This window comes from Henckelia pumila, unplaced genomic scaffold (genome assembly GCF_033568475.1).
Source record: "Henckelia pumila isolate YLH828 unplaced genomic scaffold, ASM3356847v2 CTG_170, whole genome shotgun sequence".
Lineage (NCBI taxonomy): Eukaryota > Viridiplantae > Streptophyta > Magnoliopsida > Lamiales > Gesneriaceae > Henckelia > Henckelia pumila.
In genome coordinates, this window is record NW_027331771.1 from 1,411,207 (window position 1) to 1,424,308 (window position 13,102).

Below are 13,102 nucleotides of genomic sequence, written 5' to 3' on the forward strand. Positions count from 1 at the left end.
TACTGTTTATTTTTTTAAGTAAACTCAACCACTGTCTTCAAAAAAAAGGCTTACTTTGGGGATTTTTCCAAATTTACTAAAAAATAGACAATGACAACCAACCAGTTACCATAGTTCAAAATCGACATAACCAAATTCAAAACAATAATGAACACAAGAATGCAAAATGTACAAATAAAAGCAAGATCAAAAAAATCTAACACAAATTGCATGAAAAGTGAGACAAACAGAACAAACAGATAAGAAAAACCCACTCCCTCGTTTTCTTTACTTCAGGTCGTTGTCCCTCTTCGTCGCCCCTTCCAAATCTTTTTGAGTAGGTGTCGCAGGCCACAGGGTTCCTACGGACCATGGATTTTGCGTAGGTTCTCTACATTGAGGAGAATATATGGAAATCTGTCGAGAGAAATTGAGGGAGAAGATAATAGATGGAAATGGGTGGAGAGAAACTGAGGGAGGAGAGAAAGATGAAAAAATTGGCAGAGATCGGCAGAGAAGAAGAGTGAGAAGAAAAGATGGGCTTGAACCAAATTAAAAAGTGTAATAAAATAATAAGATTAAAGGAAATATTAAATAAAATATGAACTAGCAAGTGAGAAATAAGTTTTTGATGTATTAGGTAGTACATAATACAATATTATTGGATAGGGACTGAACATTAAATCCAATTTTTCATTAAGAATTTTTCATTAGCTATTTATCTTGAGTTGCCCCTTTAATTATTGAGTTTTTTTTTTCTTTTTTTTTTTCTATCGAGGGATACAAGTAAATTTAAGTTCAAACGCATATTGAGTAGTCGTCGAAGGGAATCAATCGGCAGCACACTTCCAAGCGCCATGATTTATGTAGGCGGGGTTCGATACGCTCCCGACTCCTCTCAGGTATTATTCATCCACTTTTCAATCTTCAGATATTACGTAATGGTTAAGCTATGTGCTTCGGCTACAAAATTGTTGATGGGTTCTTGAATATGAACGTGTTTACTTGATTGAGAACGCAAAATCTCTTCTATGTTTGCCATGAGAAGCTGAATGTTAGTGCTTGGGCTCTTCTTCTTTTGTGTTTTTGGTTCTTTTTTACCTTTTTTTTATGGGCATAATTTAAATAAATGAAAAGTATGGCAAGATGTTGAGTGTGTTCGATGATTTGATCAATGGATGGAAGTTTATTTTTGTGTTCTCCTAGACTCCATGATCAATTCATAGTATAAGGTGAGACATGAAGTGTAGATGAAATTAACAACTACAAGTTAAAGATCATATTTTTATTTTTACTTTTGCTCAGTCACTGAATAGAGTTGAGCTGGTTTTTTTGTCCTTCCGGATTTAATTTCAACACTTGTCATCAAGACAGGGTATGGATGCTTTGAATGCTTTGATGAAGCATCCAGCTTTGGTGTATGCCTCAAACACCTTTCAATCTATACCTGAGAGGAAGATCTCGGCTGATGAAAGTTGTAGTTCCGAAGTTTCGAGAAGTTGTAAATGGGTCTACCTTTTCCAAAGGGAATTTGCGACTGTTGACCCTGCGCTGGTGGATGTACGTTTTTATCTCTCTACATGGCTTCTTAATAGGATGCTCTGAATGATTTCCTTTCAGATTTGGCATTAAATATCGAAATATCTGGCAGTGCGCATTCATCTTAATACCTTTGTTTTCTACTTCTTTTCCTGCTATTTTGTTTGTATCGATGTCTTTGTCCGGATATTTTCTCTTTTTTATCAGGTTGAGTTGTAAGGTTTCCTAGTGCTAGAATTACATATTTCTGTTGATTCTAACTTTGTTGACAAAGGAAAATGAGATATTTATTATGACTTGGGAGTGTTAACTCTTCAAAATGACACATAATGCAGCCCAAGGTTATCTTTTATCTTAATGCATGACATATGTTAGATACGAAATCTCAAACAAACCAAAAAACAGGGATTAACAAAATTAAGGTGAAAGAAGGATTGATTCAGTCAGAAAGCTAATCTGACAGATATTCTCAGCCAAGGATCAGATCCTTCTGCAAGAAGAAAGACACTCCTTCCGACACTAGCTCTAGCTAGTAATCTAACCGAACATTGTGAATGTGTGCTCACTAACCAACTCTCCACCCTCTTTTACTTTTCCTTTTCAATCCAATTCTCCACCCTCTTTTACTTTTCCTTCTCCCGCCCTATTTCTAGTGTACTCCACATTTTCTAAGGCCGATGTATTTTCTAGTCCCACTACATCTAAACCCGTAATGATATACTTTACCAGCACAAATGTCAGGTAGATGTGTCTTGCAGATTTGAAATCAGAATATATCACATCCTTGTGGTGGCCGTGTGATGCTCCAATTTTCCCAGATTTTTTGAATGTCATGATGTCGTGGTTATAAACCATTAGTTAGGAGGTTTTCTTGTGCCACCTTCCATTACCAAGAACCCTGTGGCTCAATCCCACAAAATTGAATTCTATTTACAGTACAAGAGCATTTGAAGTAATGTTTTTTTTCGGTGAAAGTTTATCTGTTCAGTGTTTTCAATTTCCATCTCATAGCAATGCTCAATGTTTCTACATGCCTCTAATGTTTGAGCTTGTATTTGAAATGCTTGTCATATTACAGTTTTCACCATTAATATTTTTAATACAAGTTTCTCAGTTTGATAAATCTAACATATGCTTGCAATATTTCTCTGTCCCAAGCTAGTAGGTACTGATGAAGCCACAACTTGTGTAGGGGTCGTAATACGGAATCGAGAAAACAGAATGTAAGTTCAATATGCCGTGTGCTAGAAACTTTTGTACTCCATTGGCATGGTTTCAAATATCTTATGACTTTATTGCAGGATATCTGTTGCTCACATGGATTTTCCTGATGTCGTGGATATTGGCCTCTGTCAGATGTTATCTTTACTTTCTGATCATGATCCTGATTCTCTGCTGGATGTATGATATTTAGCTCTGCTTATAATTGTTGTTAGTTGAAATCTTGGTCCTTTCCTAGCCTCCTAGGTTTAACTTATCCATCATCGCGTACCATGCAGGTACATCTGGTTGGTGGCTTTGATGACATCTCGTCTCAAGTATGGAGCATCCCCAGCATTGTTTGGTTTATTGCTTCCCAGAGAAGGGTTTTTTAATTGATTATTTTTTGAATATTGTGCAGTATTCTGATCATTCTACAAAATGTCGCACCGAGTTCGAAGGATATTCCTATCCTTTATGTGCCAAGATAATTGAAAGCTTGAGCAATAGGAGTGAGAAGTTCGATATCCGAACCCTCCATGTTCTTGGTCATAATACAAGATGGAATTCTGAAGGGATTGCATGCCCCATTTTCCATGGATTTGTGGTATCTTCATCTTTTAAAAATCTTTCCCCAAGTTAAAAAATGGTCTAAAGGTTCAATGGAGTGCAAATGTGTTGTACCAAGTAAATGGCCCTCATTTTTTGATATGTGAGGTCAAGTTTGCATTTTGTTGAGTAGATCAAAGCTCTGAAAATATTATATCTCGAACTCGACTGCCGAATTAATTCTAGTTTGATCCGTGCTGTTCGAGGTTCATTTCAATTTAAATGTACAGAAGCTCATCGATGGGAGATCATTTTATTTATTTTTTACTTATTTAAAACATTAATTAATAAATATAATAAAGCTTTTGAGCATCATGTGAGCAACTGAACAAATCAATAAATTCAGTTTTTAAAAAAATCAAAACAGATCTGTCCTAAAAATTTTGAATGCTGATCAAATATCATTGTAGCTAAAATAAAAGGATCTCAAGCCTACAAGGTTCATTTGAACTCCTATTTGTATGCTCATTGTGGCGCAAAGGATCGTCTGTTTTCATAGCTGTGGAAAATATGTTGTCCTTGGAGTTCCGTAAAATAGTTTTGCAGTCACAGCATTCTTCCTGCTGCAGGTGGAAACCAACTCGGGATCATTAGTCCCTGCCAGCTTTCAAAGAACGTCAAGATGCCCTGATGAAATTGTTCGTAGTATTCGAGTGACTGCGTGGTTTGAGGATCCTAATTGGGCAGGCAGATTATTGGAGACTTACGACACTGAAACCGATTGTTATGTTATCGCTCCGTGTGCTTGGTAAAGACTTTGATATCGGACTGTTTTATTTCTTTTGGATGAAAAGTATATCAATAATCAATTCGGTGTAAAAAGCAGGAAAAAGTTGGATTGTACATTCTATTTAGGTAGTGTTTAGGAGAGCTTCTAGGAAGCACTTCTCAGCTTTTCTTTCACAAAATTTTGAGCTGAGAAGTGCTTCCTAGAAGCTTTACCAAACAGTACCTTAACCCTTGTAAACTTACCTAGCCTCAACTTCTATTGGAGAATAGTTTTAAAATTGAATTTCTTTTTTGGTAGGACAATTTGGCAATCACGGTCTGCCTTATCACGGCAATATCTTTCAGACACAGAAATACTACTTATGTGTTCATCGTCACCTTCGGCTGAGGGTCCTGATTTTGTGGATGATATTAGAAGGTAACCACTGATTTAAGCATATTCATCCATCCATATCAGTTGAGTTTGTGTGCACAGTAGCTTCACCGGTAGTGTTATCTGTGGTTTTTAATATAGTGACAGGTATTCGATCCTAAAATTGGTATAAATGTTAAGATGGCGGATGTGATTCACAGTTGGGATAATCACAGGTGATTGTTATGTCTGTGCTGCAACCTGTTTGTGACAAACCATCGGCATTTGACATCTTGCATCGTCATTCTCAGTTATAGACTACATATGGATGAAAACACACTTGCCTAGACAGGTTCTTTTTGCAGCAAAAAACCTGGATATTGCCAAGTCATCAAAAGAACATGGGACATCATCCTAGCAAGTTGGCGTAATTAGAACCAGCCCCATGATAAAATTGTTATTCCTGTCAATATCTATGCCCATAATGTATGGTGTGTTACTGCTACGCTCCTTTTTTGTCTCCAGAAAGTGGGACTACTTGATCCGACACCCAGATTGGAGAGAAACTTTTCCTTCAAAGAAGGCTCGAGTTTTCCAGAGAAATGCAGATGGGAGCTGGGTAAAACTGTGAAGAAAATGGAAGAAATCATAGGAAGTCGCTTAACGGCATGGAGCATGCATCTATTCAAATTCTATTGAAGCATGGAATTTTGTGGCATTTGATGCATTATTCGAACATATATGGCTCAGTGTCAGAATCCTATATGTTACTTTCTTTGTGATTATGAACTGGCTGTGTGTTTGGAAGTTCCAAATGGATCAACATAAATAAGCCAGGTTCCTAAGCAATTTATTGGCCTCTATCCCTAATTTTATTGTAGAATTACAATTGAAATAAAATTGGTTGTGATTCGAAATTTTCATAATTCCGGTGGTGCGTGCACAACTACATTCTCACTCGTCCAAGTTTTAGCTCGAACTCAAGAAATTGAATGATATTAAGCTCGAGTCCAACTCCAATAAGGATCTTAAGTTTGAGTTTGGCATAACTGCTCTAAATCTTATAAATTATTGATTTGAAGCTTTTAACCAAATGGAATCCCAAATCTCAATAGGAAATTTGAATACAATTAACAAAATGATTCTGATTAGAGAGAGACTAAAACGGCATGCATCTACATACATGAGAAATCGGGATAGAGCTGAAAACTCAAATTAGGCAATCTCGTACAAACTTTGTAGACAACTAAAATGATTGCACCCAAGGATATGTAAAAGCATAACACGATTGATTCATCAGGAATTATGAGTATCTATCGCAGGTAAAGTGAACTAGACTTTGCAACCTAAACTACTTTAATAAAGAAACAGCAGTTTCATCAAGAAGGAAAGAGTATGGCAAGGAAAAAAGATGAGAGAACAAGTACGAGATTCTAAGTCTGAGATTCTACACTAAAAACTCATCCTGGGCTTAGCATGTCATGAGCCAGTTTATCCCCATATCGGGTGCGGGTGCTAGCATCGAGAGGATCAATTTCCTGCATTTGTTCCCAAAAGTATGACTCGGCTATAAACATTGGCAATGCTCAATCCGACAACCGTAATTCACTGGCAGAATGGGCAAAATGACACTTTTCTCCGTATGTGCACATTCCTTTAGGAAAATTTTCACACATCTTTTTCTTGTAATGATTCTGTGGGCCACCTCGACCAAATGAACTCGCGGGCTTTTCTGGGCGGCCAGTTGAAGCACCAATACTCCTAATTAGCTGTTGTACCATAGCACTAGCCTCGTTGATCTGATCAAATGTACCTTCAAGCTCGATGTTTCTCTGATTTGGATCAGTTTCATGGTCCCTTATAGAAAGCTTGACCCCAGTTTGACGGCAAATCTGCTTTGAGTTTGCACCATTCTTCCCAATAATAGGTCCAGCAAAAGAAGAATCTATGCTAATCTTTGCTGTTGCCGATGCACCAAAGCTTCCCACGGATATGCCATGTGGCATCACTTCACGCCATCGGGATGACCCACCCATCGGTCCCAAACCGTGTGGATCTTCATAACCTGGAGTATTAGACTTTCCAAGCTCCATCTCGCTGTGTGCAAAGTGGCATTTATCACCAAACCTGCATCCTTCAGGAGTGCTAATCCTGTTGCACATCTTTGTTTTCATGGTTGGAGCAGGACCATCAGGGAATTCTACATTTCTTGCAGGAACAGCATTACGGCCACCCATGTTTGCTAGCTGGGTATGTGCATTATAACCAGGAATATAATGCAGGAAGTGGCAAGAATCGCCAAAAGCACACCCTGACGTGCTGCATCATGAGAAAAAAAGCCACAAATTAGAAAAAAGAAAAAATTAGCATCACAGCAGCAATCTAATTTTTCCACAAACAGGGTGACAAAATAATTGGAAAGAGAAAGAGACACCACGGGAATGCAGAAGCACGGTACTTCTTGATCATATGCTTACTGAAGGCATCATTGTTCAACAAGAACAATGAAAAATTTAGCATTTCGATACTTAAAAAATTGGCAGATACACATGGAAGGAAAGGATTCGGTGGGGGGAGCACTTTTCCCTTGTTTTGTGGATGTCAGTACAAGCTGATGTAATTATTGACAGTTAATGCATTCGGTTTCAGTTTCTTCTAGGCAAAAAAAAGTAGTGAAAGCTAGTTTCACTTCACCGATTTAACAAATTGCAGCATCTCAGGGAACTTTCAAAGCCAATAAAATAATTTAGTAAAACTCCGAGAGAGGGATGACAAGAGCGTGGTAAAAAACATTAAGTACAATAAAAATACTCGTAAATCGACATCAGAGATTAATGTAAACTCGGGTTAACGGATGCGCAAATTAACTGTTTACAGGATCCGTGATATATCTAGCTAAGATAAATGTGAAATAATGCTCATCCTTTCCATTAATATTTGAGACAAGGAACTCCTAAAAAAAAGATTTAAAGATAAAAAAAACTACTTAAAATTCTTCCCAGGGCAAAAAGAAACAACCACCTCAATTCTCCTCGCTCATATGAGAGAGAGATAGATGGGTTTCCATTATATACATCACAACATAAAAACATATTTGACCACATAAAAGTTCTTACATTTAACAGTGTACGAGTGGTATAATAACGCTACAACTCTGAGGTTCAAGTTCAAGTCTGAATAAATTCAATCTTGCCTGAATTTTCATAACACAATATTTGCCAAACTTCACTAATAATTTCAGAATAGAGTGCTTATTTTTTAATGGATTAAGATTAGAACCTGAAAAACTTCGTGCATGGCTTTGATTTGCTTCCTACACCAGTAAAGGAGTCCATTTCTGTAGGAGAAAATTAATTTCCTTAATTCAGTTCATGAATATTTCAATGACTTTCACAACCACGTCCATAACCTATAAAATATCCAGATCCAGCCACCCCAACATAAATATCATAAATTTAAAATATCCAGTATGAGCTAATCAAGAAGAGTCCAACTTCTGGATTTTAGTATGTACCGCAATCTCGAAGCTAAAAATTAGCTCAAAAGTCATCAAAAACATCAAACACCCATTTAGACACTCAACATTAAATCATCAATACCAGCAGTACAGTACCACTCGTACACCAAAATCGAAAATTCTAAATCAATAAAAACAAAACGAAGCGAATATTTTTAGGCGAAAACGACGAAGATCAAACTCTAACCTTCCTTGGGCCGCTTGAAACCACCATTCCCGGAAAACGCGGCGTCTGGTCTTCCTCTTTTCCGTCCAAAATCCATAACCACTGCAAGCTCTATCACACTGCAACCGCCACCCAACCAAACTTTCTTTCTATCGAAAATCCTATTGGCTCCTATTGGCTGAAAAGCTTCAGTTGAGCGTATCGAAAGAAAAATCGTTTGAAGGCGGAGGAAAATTGGAGAATCAAAACCCTAGCTAGCCCTAGGGTTTTGCTGGCGAGGATAGAACAGAAGCAGTCTCACGAAACCCAATTCAAACTTTGTTAATTTTGCAGTAAAATCGTTTGAAGACGGAGTAAATGTAAATCACTTCAGATATGTTCAGGAATGGGTCATTCTCTCTAGGCCGAATGTATCGGGCACGCCCTGATTTTAAATATAATAATAACAATTTATGTCTTTACCTTCTTGGCCCAATGTATCGGGCTCGGCCTGATTATCGTAATAACAACAACAATAAGAATCAATCATTATTTTTTGAGTCGGAACCGGTTTATTATAATTGAGTTTCGAACTTGAGTTTCAGATTCAAACTAATTACTGAAGTATTTATACATTTTTTTTTTATTATCGATTGATGCAAATCATGTAAGTTTAATGTTCACACATGATTATTTAAAAATATTAAGTTCAATCTAAATTTAAAAATGTTACCTGTTATATATTTTCCCAAATCTTTTAACAATCAAGATATTAGATTTTGGCATACAAACTTTTGAATAATTTTACCTATTGTTTGCACACAAAAATTGGCTCGAACAGGTTGATTGCAGGCGTGCCAGGCACGTGAGTGCCAACTGAAAAATAATAAACTGAAAACAAAAATCTAACTTCTAGTACCAAGCGAAAATGAATTCCGGTTTCGTCGTCGGTCTCAAGTTCACTGGTAAAACACTAAAGAACTAAAATAAACTAAAAGAAGAATTATTAATAACAACCGAATATGGATTCTTTGTTACTAAAAATTCAAAATGACAAGTATTTGCCATACTAACTACAAAAGAAAGCGCTGTAATAGTTCGAGAAACCCAGTAAAAGGATCTAAATATGTACGCTAAAATGTCTAGAACAAATGACAAGATGAAAGAACGAAATATTTGCAAAAATGTTGCTGTAAATTTCAGAGCTTTTGAGGCTTGAAAATGTTGAGGAGATGATGTATGTCCTTCTTTTCCTTCAACTGGCTCATTTGTTCCCAATTCTATAACTTCCACCCCACTGAAAGAGTGGGTGCCCAGTGAGCCAACTTGTGGCTAAGGGCTTTGATGACTCTTTGTATAAACAATCTTTTGTTTAAATATAATTTACACTTTTATTAATGGCAATGACTTTATCTTTCTTCATATTGTTATATTGTGATATACTATTGTTGTTTTGATAAAGACCTTGAATATACTATAGTGTATGTAAGATGTGGTAGAACATGGGGATGTCTATCATGAAACACATCTTATAGTCATTGTATATTCTAAACTGTTCCTAGTCGATTGAGCCGTCCGATAATAAAGATAAGGATCGCTCGAGTTTGAGACTAGCATTTGCGATGCAGAGTACCACGTTTCATTGGTAAGGAACATAGAGATGTTCGAAGAATGCAAATGGATATTCATATGATGAATGATCGATGTAACACCCGATATTTTTAAATACGTAAATCTGCATGCATAATTAGGAAATTTAATTATTTAAATTTTAGATTTATGGGTTAAATAATTATGTGAATTATTTGTGCATGATTTAATTTATTTTTAAGTATTTAACCCATAATTAGTGATTTTTATGATTTTTAGTATTTAATTGTTTTTGATCGCATAGACGGGACCGTGGACGGACGAGATGACAACTTTCTATCCAAATTATTTTATGAGTCTTTTAAGAGCCCAAAAATATTATTTTGAGTTTTATTTCCTCAAAATTTTTAGTATTTAATTTTATATAATTTTAGGAGTCCATTTTTATCCAAATTGAGCCAAAATATTGACTTTTAATTACTTTTAAAATTTCCTTAATTATAAATTTCGGGATTTAAGTTAAATTATCAGATTTTTAAATATTATTTAGAGCTTTTAAGTTATATATTGTATATTTAAAACCCTTGTCAATATCTTAATTATTCTATATCCTAATCAAATCAAAAATCACCTAAAATTTCACCCCAAACCTCACGACCTAAACTTTCAGCCGCCTCCATCAGTTTCCTCACCCCCATCCATCATCTTCTTCCTCGAACCACAGCCAAGGAGGTTCCATAGCCGAATTTCTTCGAAGTTTCAAGGTTGCTCGTCGTCCCGGAATTGTTTTACACGTTGCTTTCTCTTCAACTTCGGTGCAAGGCATGATTCTTTCTCTTTATTTTCGTGCCATATCAGTGTTCATGCGTGTGTGTGTGTATGCATCAGTTTTATTCAAGGATTTTCAAAAAATATCGAGATTTGTTGGATGTATGCACTTGTTCATGTATTTGTTGAATCATGCTCACGTTTTTATTGGATGGAACGTTCAAGGTCTGTTGGCTAATGTCTAAGTGATGTCTAAGGGTCCTTCGAATCGAGCTAAGTCAGAGTTTTAAGGTGTAATAGGCTGGAACCATAGCATTTCTTTTCTGGTGCACAACTCGCGCAGGTTTTGGATTTTGAGGAAGAAGACTTCATTCTCCTTCCTCGGGCCACTATTTTAGGTGAGGCCTGAAGATTTTGAACCACCTAGATGTTGGTTAGGATTGAGAAGTGGTTTCAGGGAAATATATGGCCGGAGTAGGAAGAACGATCGAAAGTACCAGCGTTGCTCAGGTCTGCGCGCAAGTCTAGGATAGGCTAACTTGCAGAGGTTCGTTCTCCTTCGTTAGGTCATCATTTTGGCTGGTTTTTAGCTTTTTGGAAACTTCTTTGAGTGTACTACGTTCGTGAGTTGGTTTCATGGCCAAAGGTGGCCGGAGCAAAGAGAAAGAAAAGAATTAGTACAGCTGCTCAGCAAGCCGTGAGCAGAAAAATCTGCACAAACATAAGTTATGATTTTTGGGATTATTTCGGGCTGGGCTTGGGCTGGATGGTCCGGGTCGGGTCAGTAAGGTAGTGGGTCAAGTTAAGTTGGTCCGGGTCTGGGTTGGTGGGCCGGGCCCGAGTCTTTTTAATTTTAAAGTATTTTAGGATTTAATTGGTTTTTGGGCCAATTAATTTGAAATAAAATGATTTGGGTTCCATTTAATTTCTTTGGGATAAATTTAATTATTTTTGGGCTTAATTAAATTATTTTAAGTTAATCTCTTAAATTTTTATGGGCCTTGGGGCCCATGGAAGTTATTGGGCCAGTCTTTGGGTTTTTGGGCCCATTGGGCCAGTTTAAGTTGTTATTGGGCCTAGAATTTTTTATGGGCTTTAAATTATTTTAATTGGGCTTAGAACAATTTTATTGGGCTTAATTATGTTATTGGGCCAGATTTAAGTAATTGGGCTTGAGTGTTAGGGCCAGCAGTCCAGTACAATCCATGAGAAATTTGCATGTGTCCTGATTATATATTTAATTATTTTTATGCATTGAAGTTATTTTAATATTTATATGTTATTAAGAAATTAAATTAAATATATATGAAGGACACACATTTTATTTAAGTACATGCATTCATGAAATAATTTTATGCATAATTAAATGTTTAAGGTTGAGCAATAATAATAAAATATTTTATGTTGGAAGTTGAAGTAGTGTGACAATTTAAGGGGAATTCGTCCCCATATGTGAACTATTGAAGGGCAGTTTACTGCCAATTTAAGAGGTGATTCGTCGCCGCCACGTACGTTGGTTTCCACGCTGATCAGTATTTAATGTATGATTTAAGGTTACACTACGGATACAATCATGCGATGTTAGAAAATAAATTGCTCAACAATGTTTATGTATTATGTTATTTAAGTTAAATTATGTTATGTTATGAAATTTTCAAGCATGCTCATTCATGTATATGTATGTATTAATATTTAATTGTTTTAAATTATTTTAAACCCTTGTTATGTTAGCATGTTGGGCCTCTAGGCTCACTACACTGGTATGGTGCAGGTGAGTACGTTGAGGATGAGGTTGTACCCACCGGAGGCGAGGATGTATGAGCGGGCATGCAATGACCCCGTGACCATGATAGATGTCTGAGTCACATGCATGTTTTTGATTATGTCAGCATGTTACACATTTTATATTATTTTTCAGTGGTTGTGAGTTTTGAATATTTTTTGAATATTGTCAGTGCATGCAATTTTAATCATTTTATTTATGCAGTATTTTTAATTAAATGTTTGACTCAAATATTTATTTTATTTAAAGAATGCATTTTTATTTAAGTATTTAATTATTTATTTATTTATTTTTAAATCTTTTTATTCTGTGCATATATGTATGGCATATATGTACATATTTTATTTAGTAAGTAAACAAAAAAAAAAAAAAAATTTTTCCGCATATTTATTTATTAATTATAGAGTTAGGGTCGTTTCAGTTGGTATCAGAGCACGGTCCTTGGAGGGGTCATTACTGCTATGCGAGCTCAGAAATCCACGCTACCGGTCTGTAAGTTTTAAGTGTTTACAGCATGATTTACTTTTAAGAATTTAAGTTAGCATTAATTTTTTTAAACCACTTAGTTATGCATGGCGATTTACGTAAAGAAATATGTGGTGGTGGAGAATGCCTCCCAGACCGATGAACCGACGTGGGGGATCTCCACCTACACCTCCACCTCCGCCTCCACCTCCGCAGAACCCTCTAGCAGCATTGGAGCAGGCCAATGCGAATATGATGGCAGGGATTACTGCTCTGTTAGAGCAGCAGGCTACTCGTCCCAGGTTGTCCCATGAGGAGGACGTTGCTGAGAGGTTCCAGAAGAAGGGACCCAAGGAGTTTGTTGGTACCACCGATCCTTTGTTGGCGGAGGGATGGATTCGCTCTCTGGAGTCCATCTTTGCTTAT

The 13,102-nt window shown here is 36.5% G+C and overlaps 2 protein-coding genes across 7 annotated transcripts; one reads left to right on the forward strand and one right to left on the reverse strand.

Annotated features, from left to right (window-relative positions):
- The first annotated feature begins 735 nt into the window (after positions 1–735).
- On the forward strand, positions 736–5,312 carry LOC140870679 (protein N-terminal asparagine amidohydrolase). Of its 6 annotated transcripts, none has more exons than XM_073273074.1 (10): positions 736–881; positions 1,354–1,539; positions 2,677–2,741; positions 2,820–2,919; positions 3,018–3,056; positions 3,140–3,325; positions 3,897–4,075; positions 4,355–4,474; positions 4,571–4,644; positions 4,934–5,312. In XM_073273074.1, exons 1-9 carry the CDS (start codon positions 837–839, stop codon positions 4,599–4,601), a joined length of 951 nt encoding a protein of 316 aa, XP_073129175.1. In that variant the 5' UTR covers positions 736–836; the 3' UTR covers positions 4,602–4,644; positions 4,934–5,312. The 6 variants fall into 6 exon arrangements, with proteins under 6 accessions (XP_073129175.1, XP_073129174.1, XP_073129170.1 ...); XM_073273073.1 differs by having other exon boundaries at positions 4,720–5,029; XM_073273069.1 differs by lacking the exon at positions 4,571–4,644 and having other exon boundaries at positions 4,934–5,308.
- Positions 5,313–5,678: 366 nt separating this feature from the next.
- Positions 5,679–8,445, reverse strand: LOC140870678 (zinc finger CCCH domain-containing protein 14-like). Its single transcript, XM_073273068.1, has 3 exons — positions 8,113–8,445; positions 7,688–7,745; positions 5,679–6,727 (listed from the first exon to the last, which is right to left on the reverse strand). Exons 1-3 carry the CDS (start codon positions 8,186–8,188, stop codon positions 5,995–5,997), a joined length of 867 nt encoding a protein of 288 aa, XP_073129169.1. The 5' UTR covers positions 8,189–8,445; the 3' UTR covers positions 5,679–5,994.
- Positions 8,446–13,102: the final 4,657 nt, after the last annotated feature.